Source organism: Pseudorca crassidens, chromosome 6 (genome assembly GCF_039906515.1).
Source record: "Pseudorca crassidens isolate mPseCra1 chromosome 6, mPseCra1.hap1, whole genome shotgun sequence".
Lineage (NCBI taxonomy): Eukaryota > Metazoa > Chordata > Mammalia > Artiodactyla > Delphinidae > Pseudorca > Pseudorca crassidens.
The window spans coordinates 19132377-19148181 of NC_090301.1; the positions used below are offsets into that span (position 1 = coordinate 19132377).

A 15805-nucleotide genomic window follows, 5' to 3' on the forward strand; every position below is an offset into this window, starting at 1 on the left:
GAGGGGGTGTGGGGGTGAGGAACGATCGTCAGAACCATAGAGTACTCCGCCAGCCTCACAGAGGAAGAGAGAGGGGCCTCCAAATGCCCGGGTGCTAGAGGCGGCTGGGCCGGAGGCGGTCGCACAAAAGGAGTCACGGGAGGCGACTCCAGCCGCTGGCCGACCATAGAGGTGAGGCTCCCGCCCGCGCAGGGCCGGGAGGTAAGCGAGCGGCAGCGGGGCGGGAATTAGTAGGGAGTGCGGGTGGAGCAGGCCGGAGGCAAAAGTTTCTCGAGCACCAGGGTGAGGGGTGGGCCTGGGCGGTGGGAGCGCTCGGGGTAAGTGCTGGAGGGAGCACGGCGACGAGCGAGGCCCCGGCGCATCACATCAGCCGCCCCGGTGCCTCGGTCGCGTCACTGCCCTAGACCGCGCCCGGTTACCCGCTGCCTCTCCTTAGGACCATAAGCATGACGATGCTCCATCCTAAGCCTTGCAGGTTACAAAACGGCTTTCTCATTTGCTGGCACTTATGATTCCCGCTCCCGCCCAACGATGTGGACGCTGTCTGTCATCGCCTCCACTTTACAGATAGAAAAGCTGAGGCCCCGAGAAGCGAGGGGACTGTATCTGTCCAAGGCCACGCGGTGAGTCAGAGCCCACAGGAAAGTGGAAACCGGGTGCCTTGGTCCCCAGGCTGGATCTCATCCTTTTCCCAGGCCTTCTTTCTGCCTTAATTTGTCCTTTCTCTTTCTCAGTACCCGTGCCCCGAGGATAAGTTCATTTCTTCTCTTGTGCCCACTTATGTCCCACCTCACTCCGCCTTCCAGCGACTCAATCTAGACGACACCGCGTCCTCCTTGGCTCCCCCCTAAGGCAAGTATACTGCCCGAGCTGGAAGACTCCCGAGAGCAGCGATGATAAGTGGAGGCTGTGGTTTCCAGAGAATCCTCTGAGGGCGGAAGTGCCCTGCCCTGCCACCTTCCGAATTTCCGTGATCTGAGGCTTTGAGTTGCCGAATTCTCAGCTGCAACCTGATTTCCTAACCCTAGGCCATTACTCGACCTCCATGACTCAATTTCATGAAATGATTACTGTCATTCTTATTAATTCTAGTTATTTAGCTTAGACTAATTTTAGCCGTGTATAACAAGATATGCAATTTACTTGATATTCATCTCTCAGTTGTGTTCCAGTGTTCAATGTGAGGCCATAGTCAATTTGTTAGAAATTTCTCCAGGTGTGTTAACTTGTAAGGCATCACTGATTTGATATCTTAGTAGAAGCCTAAATTTGCTTTGATGCATTTCTGTGTCTGGAGTTCTTCACTAGAATTCCCTTATTTGTCTGACTTGCATAGACCGTTGTGGTTCAGTGAAGTGATAACATCAATAAACTCCACTCAGAAAGCTCCAAGTCTAGGGAGGGAGACTGATAGGTAAATGACAGTGCAGTGTGACACAGTTTCTGACAGAGCTATGTACAATGTGCCATTAGGACCTCAGAGAGAGAAACTTAGATGAAAGGTGTCCGGAAGCCATCCTAGTGGAAGTGACATTTGTGCAGATTCTTAAAGGATAGTTAGGAGTTGGTTAGCCAGACAAGACAGATGGCAAAGGGGAGAAGGCCCATCAAGCCGAGAGAGGGATGTGTAAGGTTATGGAAGCAGAAGAGAAAGTGGTGAGTCTGGGGAATGGCAAATCAATGACAGGTTGAATCATCAGTTCAGAGATCTTTTGCGGAGAGAGGTGGAAGATGAATCTGGAGAGGTCAGCAGGGGCCAGATCATGAAGGAAGGGCTTTGAGCTAAGGAATAGTGAGATCATAAAATGTTAAGAGGGGAGGGGACCTCTGAGATCCCTTGGTCCCACCCAATTTTATTGCAGGTAAGAGAACTGAGACCCAGATTGCTTAGTAATTTGACCAACATCACTTAGCTCCAAGAAACAGTCTTTAATATATTGGCTACAACTTCTTGTCTCTTTCCTATTTTGATCCCTATTAACATGTTTATGCTTTTTGTTCTAAACATTGTCATAAAAAGAAAATTTCTAGGTTAACTACGTATGGCATGCTGCCATGCAAAGAAATGCCTAATTGGGCAGGCACTGGGCTGTGCACCCACACCAAGTGGGAAGAAAGTGAGAGATCTAATTATATGTTGTTTGGTTTTTCTTCTGGTTGGATTATCAGCACGTAAGAGGACATAGCACACAAGTTGGTGGTGATGACAGACCCTGTGTTGGACTCACAGCCAGCCAACAGCACTGGGGAGATGGATGGACTGTGCCCTGAGCTATTGCTGATCCCCCGACCTCTCTCTAACCGTGGACTCCTAGAGCCTGTCCAGAGCCCCTGTCCTTCTGGGAACCCTCCACCTTTGCCTGCTGACCCAGGCTGCCTGCTGGTAGAAACCACAGCAACTGAAGAGGACACAGAGAACATGGAGATCATTGTGGAAGCAGTAGCTGGAAACCTGTCCCCAGGTGCTCCTGGAGAGACCCCAGGTACCAACACAGTTGCTAGCAGGCCAGTGAGACAAGCAACCCTGAGTTTTTGTCTGTGCTGTGTTTGATCGTTGTATATAAATATGATGAAGACACAAGGTAGCATCCTATTTTTATACTTAGAGATGTTGTAATTTGATTTGCAGTTGGTGAATGTTGATTGAAGTCTGGCGAGGTGGTGCACAACTTGTACCAAGCTCTTGGCAGTCTATCCCTGCGAGGGCTTCACGTCTGCTAGGCGGTAATCCAGAAGGGAAGACCTTTCTGACACCTCTGCCCAGTCCTTACTCCTATAGTCCTCAAGGATTCTCTTCTCCATGTTGGCCCTCCCACCCAGGAACTGCAGCCAGGGATTAGGCAAAAGGCCCAGCCTCTCTCCACCACCCAGGGCTTGGCAGGGCTTCCTAGCAGTACTTCCCTGCTCTAGTTTCTTGCGGATAACATACTTACATCACCCAAGGCATGCCGTTAAGAGTGGGAGTTGAATAATTTATATTTACGTTAGAAGAAAGAGTCCTCCCTTTAATCTTCCCACATCTCAACTTCTTATTTTTAGGTAACTTCCCTGTTTTGTAACTGTTGTCTTCCAGCTACAGTTGTACCATTTTTCCTTGGTAGTGTACAAAGAATACTGGGAAAGATTAGCTAGTTTGATTGTATAATATTTCTAAACTTTGATGTGGTGAAAGAAATAATAAATAAATTAAAAAGGAACCTGGAAAAACATTTGCAATGTATAAAACATTTGCAATATATAAGAAAGAGTTAATGTCTTTAAAATTCAAAGAGCTCCACAATAAGAAAAAGAAACAGTATTTTTTTAGAAAGGGAGAAAAGAAATCTATGTGCAATTTACTAAAGAAGAAATGAAAATAGTTAATAACCATAAGTATATTTAATCTCACTAACACACAAATTCCAGTTTAACTATAAGATGCCATTATTGTTTCTCAACTTTGGCAGAAATTAAACAATTTTTATAAAACTAGTGTTGGTGAGGCTATGGGGGAAACAGACACTATCTTATAGTTTATAGAGTATAAATTAGCATAAGTTTTTGAAAGTCAATTTATCCATGAAACAAATTTTAAAAGACATGTACTCTGACCTAGTAGTTCCACTTCTAGGAATCTGTCCTATAGAAAGAGTCACACACATGCACAAGGATGCAGGAATAAGGATGTGTAGGGCAGCTTTATTTGTAGTGGTTGGAAACAACCCAGATATCTATCAGTAAGAGCAAAATTTCATTTTGATTTACCCATGCTCTGAAGTACCATGAACTGGACCAAAAAAATTAGGTAGATCTAAATGTCCTACTCATAGATAAAAATATCCTTGATATATAGCAAGTGAAAATAATTTTTTAAAATGCAAATATCCGGGGCTTCCCTGGTAGCACAGTGGTTAAGAATCCGCCTGCCATTGCAGGGGACACAGGTTCGAGCCCTGGTCTGGGAAGATCCCATGTGCTGCGGAGCAACTAAGCCCGTGTGCCACAACTACTGAGCCTGCACTCTAGAGTCCGAGAGCCACAACTACTGAAGCCAGTGCACCTAGAACCCATGCTCTGCAACAAGAGAAGCCACTGCAATAAGAAGCCTGCTCGCCGCAACCAGAGAAAGCCCACGCACAGCAACGAAGACCCAAAGCCAAAAATAAATAAGTAAATAAACTTTAAAAGAAAGCAAATTGCCAAAAAATGACCCCAAAAGGTCTGAAAGGATATAGACCAAATTATGTGTGTGAGGGTGGGAGGTGGTTATTCTTTATATAGTTGTGTTGTTGCACTGAATTTTTATTTAAACAAAAAAATAATAAAGAGAAAAAGAACCACCAGAATAAATGTAGGACAAACCTGGGCTCCACCATTAACAGGCATGGTGGCCTTAACCTTGCAGCATCCCAGGTCCCTCTTCTCATAGGGCAGTTGGAGGACCAAGCAAAAGTGTTTCCTAAGCCTTTCTTTGTCAAGGTCCTGCCAGTTGCTTAAGAAATGGCAGCAAGTGGAGCAACTAGACCCATGCGCCACAATTCCTGAGCCTGTGCTGTAGAGCCCGCAAGCCACAACTACTGAGGCCCACGCACCTGGAGCCTGTGTTCCGCAACAAGAGAAGCCACCACAATGAGAAGCCCACATACCGCAACAAAGAGTGGACCCCGCTTGCTGCAACTAGAGAAAGCCCGAGCGCAGCAACGAAGACCCAATGCAGGCAAAAATAAATAAATAAATTGATTTAAAAAATAAAAATTATCAAAAAAAAAAAAAGAAATGGCAGCAATTATTATGAATATGATCTGGCTCATCTCAGAAAGGATGTCCTCCATTTTATGAATTACTGTGCCTTTGAAAATCTCTTTACAGGATATAAAATAACGCTTTGTCATGTATATTGCAGATATTTTCCTCAGATTATCATTTTCTTCTTTTGGAAGTTTCTAATTTTTTATTTGGGCAAAACATATCGCCTTTTCTTAATGCTTTCTGGATTTGGTTAATACGTGTTACATTCACTTCACAAATATTTATGAAGTACCTACTTTGTGCCAAGTATTGTGCAAGATACTGGGAATCCAAACACACGTGCAGGATAGACCATCTTTGACCTTAGGGGGCTTTGAAAATCAGACTTAAGGTGTAGAATCAGACTTAAGTCCATCTCCATTCCATGAGTGTTAAAAGATTCACCTACATTTTCTACTGGTAACTAACTCCTCTGAGTCTTGTTCTGTCTGATTCTGTGCCTTTCTCTGTCGGTCCTCTGCCTGCAGGTGTCCTGGTAAAGGTGGTGGAGGTGTACTTCTGTGAGCGCTGTGAGCAGAGCTTCGCAGAGCCCACTCTGCTGTCCCTGCACCAGTGCACTGAGACCGTTATACAGCCTGTGCAGGGCCTTGCTAGCCCCCCCTGCTCTGTAGAGCTGCCCCCCAGCAACCTCACTCTCCCTGGCCCTCTGCAGGGCCAGAGCCCACCAGATAGCCCCCTGCCATGCCCTGTGTGTAGACAGGAGTTTGCCCAGCCCCAGGCCCTGAAGAGCCACTTCAAGATTCACCGGGGCACTCCAGATGCCTTCTCCTGCCCAGAGTCTGGCTGTGTGTTCTCTGCTCAAGATCGCAAGGGTCTACAGCACCACCTGAGGCAGACCCACAGAGCGCTTCCCGTGCCCTGTTCTTTCCGGGGCTGCCCCCTGCTCTTCGGGAGCCAGCAGGGCATGGAGCTGCACCGGCAGGGCCATTACCCTTTCCACTGCAACCACTGCAGCTTCGTGGGCTCCAACATCAAACTCTTCCGGCAGCATCAGCGGAGTCACGGGGCCGGGACACAGGGAGAACTGTCTGCTGTTCAGGGTCTTCCATCGCAGGAGCTGCTGCCAGGTATGAGGCCAAGGACCCAGCAGTATCCTGCCTGGATTGCAGCTGCAATTGGTCTGTAGCAGAGGCAGTTGTTACTAATGCCATGAATGTAAGCCTGAATTGAAGAGAATCCGGGGTAGTGGCTCAGGAGGACGGGATTATCAGCTGACGTGGGAAGGCATCTAGACACCCCGGACCAGGCAGAAAATATGGGACAAAGAGGAAGTCTTTGTCCATGACAATGAATGAAGTTTGGCTTAAGCTACACTGTGGCCTTGAAGTTACTTAACCAATGTCTCTTCTGATCCATTTCAGAACTTTCTGAGGGCAGAAGCTAAACTGCCCATCAGTGGCTGTAGCCATTGGTAGAATGCCTGTAGACTCCCTGTTAGAGCAAGTGGTATTGGGCAGGAGAAGCTGGGGTTATTTTAAAAAGAAACCCTCAAGGGAGGTGGTGCTTCAATGATTCTTATTCCTCTTGGTCTCAAAAAGAGTGTGGGGTGAGCAGAGGAGCAAGAAGAAATAGAGAAGCCAGGCCAGGAGAGGCCAGGCTCGCTAAGACTGATTTGTGCTCTGGTACAAAGAGAAGATTCCTCTTTCCTGGGAAAAAGTCATACATCTTTGCCTTACTGAGGCAGCTGCCTCTAACTGAGGGAGAGAAGGAATGGATTTGAGAGCACAGGATGTGATCCTGAATTGCTGAGTTGGGTTTCTCAGTAGTTTAGAGGTCAGGGATGTTCGCCCACACTGAGCCACCAGCCGTTAACCTTGGGGACCTGAGCCAGGGAAGTACAGACTAGTCCGCCCATTCTCTACCTCTCTGCCCCCTCCCCCCACTGAAGTGACCTCAAAGATCTTGCCTTCAAGGGGTCCGAGGTTGGTGTTATCTGAGGTTTGATTTACTTCAGACTGGAGCATCACTGACAGCTTAGCTCCTGGTCTTCCTATCCCTGTCTTGTGTGGGAGTAAATTAATATACTTAGAACCCCGGATTCCCTTATGCTAAATGGTGGGAGGTGAGAAGTACAGGCACTCAGCCCTGCATTGGCTCCTCTAGTCATCAATCTCTTTGCATCTTCAGCTCTCAGAGTGTCCCCAGGAGAGGGAGAGCCTTCAGAGGAAGTAGGAGCACCCTTGCCTGGGCAGGAGTCAGCTGAAGAGGAGGAAATAGAGGAAGAAGAGGACAGTGGCAGCCAGAACTCCCAGAAAGCCCTGGAGAAAGGCCAGGGGGCTCAGCGGTTGGAGGGTAATGATGTGATGGGGCTTGAACCTCCTGGTGGTGGGGAGGAACGGACTGTGGGGGGCGTGGTATTGAGGCTCTGGGGTTTGGTTTCCTGAGTTTTGGTTCAGATCCTTCCGTTCCTAACATTCCACTTTGACATGTCTAGTGGGAAAGTGATAAATGGGCACAGACCCTGGTGACACAGGGTAAGAGTAAATAGAGTTTGCTCTCGGGGCTGGTTTTCCCCAGGCAGAAAGCTCTTTTGTGAGGAGGGGGAGGGTGATATTCATATTATGAAGATGCCAGGGGTTTTTGACTGGCAGCCTGTCTTGTCTGACATTGAGCCCCCTAAGGTTGTTTTTCTGAATCCTTGCTTCCCAGTTTACCGTCTGAGGAGAGCAGCATTTGAAACCCATCCCACAGGGAGCATACTTACCCATCAGGTGACCAGGAAGGATCTGATTATATTTATTATCAGCTCTCTATGTCCCCAGGGTTCAGAAGTAGGAGTACTTTACCTTCTCTTCCCTCTGCTCACTCCCTGTGTGGTTCTTTTCCTTCCAACCAACCCTACTGATTCTTCCGCCTGCCCTCCGGGTCAAGGACAGGAAGAACAAGAATGCTCCGTCAAGATTCTTCTTTTGAGCCTTTCTAGATAAAAGCTCAAGAATAGTGGGTGGCGGGGTGAAGCACTTCTTAAAGGTCACAGCAAGGTCAGAGAAGTCCTTGTGATTTTGTTTCTCTAAATACTAGAATGACTTCTCTCTTCTTTGAGGCTACAAAGTTTGAGATGCTATTGTTCGGTTTCTTAGAAAGAAAGGAACAAGGCCATGCATGCATGCATAATTTGTCTGGGCAAATTGTGGTTCTCCCATTAACTGGCCAGCCCCTGACCTATCGAAGAATCTCACTCTTAACCCTCCCTGCCTTTCCCTCTCCCAGGAGCTGTGGCTTCTGGCACCGAGTCCCTCTTCAAGACCCACATGTGTCCAGAATGCAAGCGCTGCTTCAAGAAGCGGACCCATCTGGTGGAGCACCTACACCTCCACTTCCCAGACCCCAGTCTCCAGTGCCCCAACTGCCAAAAGTTCTTCACCAGTAAGAGCAAGCTCAAGACCCACCTGCTGCGGGAGCTGGGCCAAAAGGCCCACCGCTGCCCACTGTGCCACTACAGTGCAGTGGAGAGGAATGCCCTCAACCGCCACATGGCCAGCATGCATGAGGATATTTCCAACTTCTACTCAGATACCTATGCCTGTCCTGTCTGCCGGGAGGAGTTCCGCCTCAGCCAGGCCCTTAAGGAGCACCTCAAGAGCCACACCGCAGCAGCTGCGGCCGAGCCGCTGCCCCTTCGCTGCTTTCAGGAGGGCTGTAGCTACACGGCACCCGACCGCAAGGCCTTCGTAAAGCATCTGAAGGAGACCCACGGTGTGCGGGCCGTGGAGTGCCGCCATCACTCGTGTCCCATGCTCTTCGCCACAGCAGAAGCCATGGAGGCCCACCACAAAAGCCACTATGCCTTCCACTGCCCCCACTGTGACTTCGCCTGCTCCAACAAGCACCTGTTCCGTAAACATAAGAAGCAGGGCCACCCTGGCAGTGAAGAGCTGCGCTGCACCTTCTGCCCCTTTGCCACCTTCAACCCGGTGGCCTACCAGGACCACGTGGGCAAGATGCATGCTCACGAGAAGATCCATCAGTGCCCTGAGTGCAGCTTTGCTACTGCCCACAAGAGGGTGCTTATCCGCCACATGCTGCTGCATACCGGTGAGATGGCTCCACCCTTCCCACCGTGTAATAGTGGTGATGATGGCAAACGGGAGCGTTTACTGTGTGCCAGACACCCGGAGGGCTCTGCGTACATTGCGTAGGACTCATCTGACCTAGTGTTCCTAGAGATAAATCTAGTATTTGCAGTTTACAAATAAGCCTTGAGCGTCACTCAGCAAGTAAAGTGGTCGGGCTAGGATTTGCGGCAGGTGGGATCTTTTTAGTTGAGGCATATGAGATCTTTTAGTTGCGGGATGCGGGATCTAGTTCCCGACCAGGGATCGAATCCAGGCCCCCAGCAGGGAGTGCAGAGTCTTTACTGGACCACCAGGGAAGTCCCGTGCCTCACCTTTAAAGCCCTGTCGGGTTCTGCCCACCCCTAATCGGGCATGGGTGGGTCAACACCCAGCCTGTTAAAGCAAAGAAACCCAGACCAGGACAGATACCTTCCTTTGCAGTTCAAGTTTTGTGATGTGCTATGAGAGATAGTGGGTGAGGGAACTGAGCCATCCATATATATTATAGCCTTGAAAGCCGTGACACTGAAACAAGATCACGTCTGGTGACCTGAAAGTTGCGGGGTTTTCAACTCAGGCTCTTAACTGGTTACCAGCATTACTGATGCTTTGAGTAAAAACCAAACCAGGCTTCCTGCTATAGCATTTTCCCATTTGTGATCTCTATGTAAGCATTGGTGGATTGACAAGACATTAAAAAATCTCATCGAAGATTCTTTAGTTTGGGAGGACAGTTTTTAGGCAGCTTGTGGCAAAGCCATTGTTGTTTCCATTAAACAGTTCATTTCTATACAGGTTTTGGTCACAAAATCTCATTTTTCTGAGGCTTCTTAAAATCTCACATCTATACAGGCATACTTCTTTTTTATTTCACTTTATTGTTCTTAGCAGATACTGTGTTTTTTCCTAAATCGAAGGTTTGTGGCAACCCTGCATTGTCAGGTGATAGTTAGCATTTTTTAGCAATAAAGTATTTTTTAAATTAAGGTACGTACACTGTTTTGTTAGAATGTTATTGCACACTTAATGGACTACCGTGCAATGTGTGAACATAACTTTTACGTGTACTGGGAAACCAAAAAATTTGTGGGACTCGCTTTCTTGCGATATTTGCTTTATTGTGGTGGTCTGGAACTGAACTCACCATCTCTCTGAGGTATGCTTGTGTAGTGCTTTATAGTTTTTTCATATATATTATCTCATTTAATCCATAATAACGATCTTGTAAGAAAGGCAGGTAAAGATGAGAAACGCTGAACATTTAAATGGCCTGTTTCAGGATCACACAGCTGGTATCAGAAGCAGAGCCAGAACACCACGTTGCTTGCCTTTCACCATAAGGAGAGGGGCTGAGTGGGTGGGCAGGGATAACAGGGAATGGTCCTGAAAGAACATGGCCCGAGCCTCACCTGTTAGCGCTAGGTCTCGACCAACATACAGGGACAGGTCGTCACTGAGCCCTTTAATCTTCATATCAGCCATGTGAGGTCAGTATTTTTGTTGCCCCCTTTTTGGAGACCAGGAAACTTAGACTTAGAGGGGTTAAGTGACCTGCCCGAGGACACACAGTAGTAAACTGGGATTTGAACCACTGCCTAATAGCTCTATGGTTTCTCTGTGCCTCAGCTTCTTCGTCTGTAAAATGGGATAATAAAGGGCTGTTGTGAGGATTCAGTAAGAGAAGGCATTTTTATAAAGTGCTCAGAAAGGTGCCTGGCACATAGTGAGCACAGTGTAAATGTCGGCTATTAATATATTTATTACTGTGTTGGACTCCGGAGTCAGAGTTGTTAACCACTGTGTTGTATTGCCTAATTTTTTCTCCTCCTCTTCCACAAAACTGGAACGAATTGGGCTAAGTGGAGCAGTTGGCCACTAGTGCCAATAAGCTGTATAACAAATCCAGAATGGACTTTGAAGCTACTTTTGAAAAGCTAGGTCTTCACTTTCCCCCTACCTTCCTTGGCGTTAGGGTGGAAGAGTGGTCGTCCCAGAGGGCTGTGAGGCAGCATTAACTTTTGCAAATAGCACCTCAGCTTCCACTCCTGCTGGGCATCAGGGCGAGCCTGCTGGGGAGGACGGTCTGTCGCTCCCTCGGTCCGTGTCTGACTTGTGTTCTCTCCCCGCTCACCCCCATCCCCACAGGCGAGAAGCCGCACAAGTGTGAGCTGTGTGACTTCACGTGTCGAGACGTGAGCTACCTGTCCAAGCACATGCTGACCCACTCTAACACCAAGGATTACATGTGCACCGAATGCGGCTACGTCACCAAGTGGAAGCACTACCTCAGCGTGCACATGCGGAAACACGCGGGCGACCTCAGGTATGAGCACACGCGTGCCTCCCTCCCTAACCCAATGACCTGGAGCTAAGCTAGCCGCCTCTCAAAGTCAGCTTCTGGCCCCATCTCTCTTCTGGCCCCAGAGAGACTCCTCCGCACGGCCCTCTGCTCCTGTCATCTCGGCTCTGCTGCCTCTAGCTGACCTCTGCCTGTGGCCTAGTGTGCACTGTGTGAGCTCTCTGGGCTCAGGGAAAGGGGTGTAGACCCAGAGTAGAGGCCCAGAGACTAAGGTGTCATTTGAGTTCTGAGTCCAGTCCTGGTGAAGTAGATGGGCTACGCCTGTGGCTCCAATCCTGGCCACATCCAAATCCAGGCAAGTTCCCCTCTGACCTGTGGGCACAGCTGGCTAGGGGGTTTCTCCGTGGCTTTCACGTCTCCGTGGGGGAGTGGGATCTAGGCACAGAAACCTGCCCCGTGGGGCTGTAGCCATGTCAGCTCCTCAGAAGTCCACAGAGGTTGACTGATTCATGATACCCTCCCGTTAGGAAGCAGTGTAGAGTAGGGGGTAGAACACAAGCCCTGAAGCTAGACCGTCTGCCCTTCACTTCCTTTGTAACTCGAGGCAAGTTACTAACTTCTGTACCTTAGTCTCCTCACTAAGACGATTAAATTAGATGATGCATGTACAACACTGAGTGTAGAGCTTGGCCCATAGTAGGTATTTATACAGTTTTTGGTAGTTGCTGTGATTAATTTATGATTGTGATTTTTCCCTCCTCACCAGATACCAGTGCAACCAGTGCTCCTATCGCTGCCACCGGGCTGATCAGCTGAGCAGCCACAAGCTGCGGCACCAGGGCAAGTCCCTGATGTGCGAGGTGTGCGCCTTCGCTTGCAAGCGGAAGTACGAGCTGCAGAAGCACATGGCTGCCCAGCACCACCCCGGCACGGCCGCCCCACTCTACCCCTGCCGCTATTGCAGCTACCAGAGCCGCCACAAGCAGGCCCTGCTGAGCCATGAGAACTGCAAGCACACCCGCCTCCGAGAGTTCCACTGTGCCCTCTGCGACTATCGCACCTTCAGCAACACCGCCCTCTTCTTCCACAAGCGCAAAGCCCACGGCTACGTGCCCGGGGACCAGGTCTGGCAGCTTCGCCACGCCAGCCAGGAGCCAGAGGGAGCTGGGCAGTGCCCAACACCCCCACCAGACTCAGAGCCCTCAAGTCAGCTGTCTGCCCAGCCTGAGGGGCCGGACCATGACCCAGGGACGGTGGTGGACCCCGGCTTGGATCAGGCCCCGCCAGAGACCAGTGAGGAGGACAGTGCTGGGAAACAGGACGGCGGTGAGGTTCCCCAGGGGCATGACCTAGTTGGCAGCCCCAGTCCGGCGGAGGTAGATGAGGGAGGCTGCACGCTACACCTAGAGGCCCTGGGAGTGGAGCTGGAGCCTGTGGCCAACCCGCCCCTTGAGGAGATCACCGAAACAGCTCCTGTGGAGTTCAGTGCCCTGGATCCCTCAGGGCCTCTGAGACTGGAAGGGCCAGATGGAACTTTGACAGAGCTGTCTACCTTTGAAGGTGCTGGAGCTTCCGGCTTGGGTGCTGAAGAGTCCATTCTGGAAAAGCCAGTCTCTGAGCCCCCTATAAATCCCCCTTCCTCAGAGGAGCCCCCTAACAGCTGGGTGGGAACCTTCAAGGCAAATCCACCCACTGAGACAGCACCCCTGCCCCAGTTCCCTGAATCAGAGTCATTACTCAAGGCCCTAAGGAGGCAGGACAAAGAACAGGCAGAGGCGCTGGTGCTGGAGGGGCGGGTTCAGATGGTAGTGATACAGGGAGAGGGGCGGGCTTTCCGCTGCCCACACTGCCCTTTCATCACCCGCCGGGAGAAGGCCCTGAGTCTGCACTCCAGGACTGGGTGCCAGGGCCACCGAGAGCCCCTCCTCTGCCCTGAGTGTGGAACCAGCTTCAAGCAACAGCGTGGCCTCAGCACCCATCTGCTGAAGAAGTGCCCTGTCCTCCTCAGAAAGAACAAGGGCTTGCCCAGACCAGATCCACCCATCCCTCTGCATCCTCGGCCCCCGGGCACACCGGCCTCGGAGAATGCAGCAGGTGGGAAGCCCCCACCTGCACCATTAGAAGTAGAGATCATGCTCCCAAAAGATGCTCCTTCCAAGCTTCCTGGGGAGCCAGAAAACAGAGAGGAGCCTGTTGCCACACTCTCCGGCTCCACAGTCCCTCCTGCAGAAGACTCCTCGCCCACAGAGGCCCCTGAGAAGTTCCACTTTGAGCAGGGCAAGTTTCACTGCAACTCATGCATGTTCCTTTGCTCTCGGCTTTCCTCCATTACCTCTCACGTGGCTGAAGGCTGCCGGGGCGGACGTGGCGGGGGAGGAAAGCGAGGCGCCTCCCAGACCCAGCCTGTTGTGTCCCTGCTGAGCAGCAGGGACTCTGCTCCCCTGAGCAGTGGGAGTGCAGAGCGCAGCCCTGGTGATGGGAATGCAGCTCTGGTTCCAAAGCAGAAGGGGGCTCGCTTCTCCTGCCCCACGTGTCCCTTCAGCTGCCAGCAGGAGCGGGCCCTGAGGACTCACCAGGCCCGGGGCTGCCCCCTTGAGCAGTCTGGAGAGCTGCGCTGTGGCCTCTGCCCATTCACCGCTCCTGCTGCTGCTGCCCTGAGGCTCCACCAGAAGCGGAGGCACCCTGCCGCAGCCCATGGCCCCCGGCCCCCTCTTCAGTGTGGGGACTGCGGCTTCACCTGTAAACAGAGCCGGTGCCTACAGCAGCACCGGCGGCTGAAGCATGAGGGGGTGAAGCCACATCAGTGCCCTTTCTGTGACTTTTCCACCACCAGACGGTACCGGTTAGAGGCTCACCAGTCCCGACACACAGGTGTTGGCCGCATCCCCTGCAGCTCCTGTCCCCAGACATTTGGTACCAACTCAAAACTGCGCTTGCACCGGTTGAGGGTACACGACAAAACACCCACCCACTTCTGTCCACTCTGTGACTATAGTGGCTACCTTCGCCATGACATCACTCGCCACGTTAACAGTTGCCACCAGGGCACCCCAGCCTTTGCCTGCCCCCAGTGTGAGGCCCAGTTCAGCTCCGAGACAGCACTCAAACAGCATGCTCTGCGCCGGCATCCCGAGCCTACGCCCCCTGTCCCTGGCTCTCCCACGGAGGCCACTGAGGGCCCCCTGCACTGCTCCCGCTGTGGGCTACTGTGCCCCAGCCCTGCCAGCCTGCGAGGGCACACCCGGAAACAGCACCCACGGCTCGAATGTGGGGCCTGTCAGGAGGCCTTCCCCAGCCGGCCGGCATTGGACGAGCACCGAAGGCAGCAGCATTTCAGCCACCGCTGCCAGCTCTGTGACTTTGCTGCCCGGGAACGGGTGGGCCTGGTGAAGCACTACTTGGAACAGCACGAGGAGACTTCAGCAGCGGCATCCTCAGCTGGGGATGCTGGCCAGCCCCCTCTGCGCTGCCCTTTTTGTGACTTTGCGTGCCGCCATCAGCTGGTGCTAGATCACCACGTGAAAGGGCACGGGGGCACCCGGCTCTACAAGTGTACTGACTGTGCTTACAGCACCAAGAACCGGCAAAAGATCACCTGGCACAGCCGCGTCCACACTGGGGAAAAGCCCTACCACTGTCACCTCTGTCCCTATGCCTGTGCTGACCCCTCTCGCCTCAAGGTAAGGTCAGGGGCTAGGGGGTCTGGGAATGGAAGGAATGCAGGTTGCGGAGTTAAACTACCTGGGTTCTTTAATCCTGACTCTTCTGAAAATTAGCTCTGTGACTTTGGTCAAGTCCCTTAACTTCTCCAAACCTCAGATTCCTCATCTGTGAAGAGGGGATAATACTTCATAGGGTTGCTACAGAGATAAAATTCCATAATACATGCTTGGCATGTGATAAAGGCATGTAATAGGTTGTAGATAACCTAGATAACAGCTGACATTTACTGAGTACTTACACCGTGTGGGACACTAATTTTAATCCTTTCAAAAATATGAGATATACTTTTACTGTTTCCCGTTTTCCAGATTAATAAACTGAGAATTAGGGGTAAGGTTGCCCAAAGACACAGCTGATAAGTGGCAGAGGTGAGATAGGGCAGACCTGGGGTCGGCCGAATGGGTTCGGGTTGCGTCAGAGTGACTGGCCTTGGAGACCTGATTGGCAGTGGGGGAGAATGGGTAGGATTGGTGCAGGGAACAGGATTATCTGCCAACAGTTTCTCTGCCTGCTTGCTCTATTTCCACATCCAGTGAGTACCAAAGGGTACACATTTTCTGGGTGTGCTCTTTGCTCTTCCCTCCTCCAGTACCATATGCGGATTCACAAGGAGGAGCGGAAGTATCTGTGCCCTGACTGTGGCTACAAGTGCAAGTGGGTCAACCAGCTCAAGTACCACATGACCAAGCACACAGGTGAGTCTGCATGGTTTTGACAGGCCTGAGGGGTTCCCCTGTGCCCTAGCACACCCAGCCTCCCTGAGGTGGTGTATGTCCTTACTCAGATTTGGGGTGCACAGCTGTTTTCACATCAAGGGTAGTAGGTAGACTGAAAAGCCAGAATAGCTTCCCAACCCACTGAAAGCCTATCAGAATCAGGAGAGAGGTGAACCTGAGAGTCTGGACATGTGTACTTTGCGAAAGCTTCCCGGGGTATTATG

General features: G+C 51.0%; 1 protein-coding gene and 1 long non-coding RNA gene across 8 annotated transcripts in view; both read left to right on the forward strand.

The window, feature by feature from the left end:
* ZNF142 (zinc finger protein 142) overlaps positions 1-15805 on the forward strand; it is a 22165-nt gene continuing 6360 nt past the window's right edge. The window contains exons 1-10 of one of the 7 annotated variants that reach the window (XM_067740560.1): positions 1-171; positions 476-623; positions 735-852; positions 2170-2483; positions 5256-5855; positions 6916-7080; positions 7999-8823; positions 10989-11166; positions 11909-14822; positions 15455-15560. In XM_067740560.1, coding sequence (XP_067596661.1) covers positions 2204-2483; positions 5256-5855; positions 6916-7080; positions 7999-8823; positions 10989-11166; positions 11909-14822; positions 15455-15560 — 5068 coding nt within the window. In that variant the 5' untranslated portion in view covers positions 1-171; positions 476-623; positions 735-852; positions 2170-2203. Of the gene's footprint in view, positions 202-436; positions 624-734; positions 853-2169; positions 2484-5255; positions 5856-6915; positions 7081-7998; positions 8824-10988; positions 11167-11908; positions 14823-15454; positions 15561-15805 lie in introns of all 7 variants that reach the window. The other 6 variants (XM_067740557.1, XM_067740555.1, XM_067740559.1 and 3 more) reach the window with 6 other exon arrangements.
* LOC137226214 (uncharacterized) lies at positions 3967-4874 on the forward strand. The gene is made up of 2 exons (XR_010944251.1): positions 3967-4149; positions 4459-4874. It is a non-coding gene; the product is annotated as an uncharacterized lncRNA (long non-coding RNA).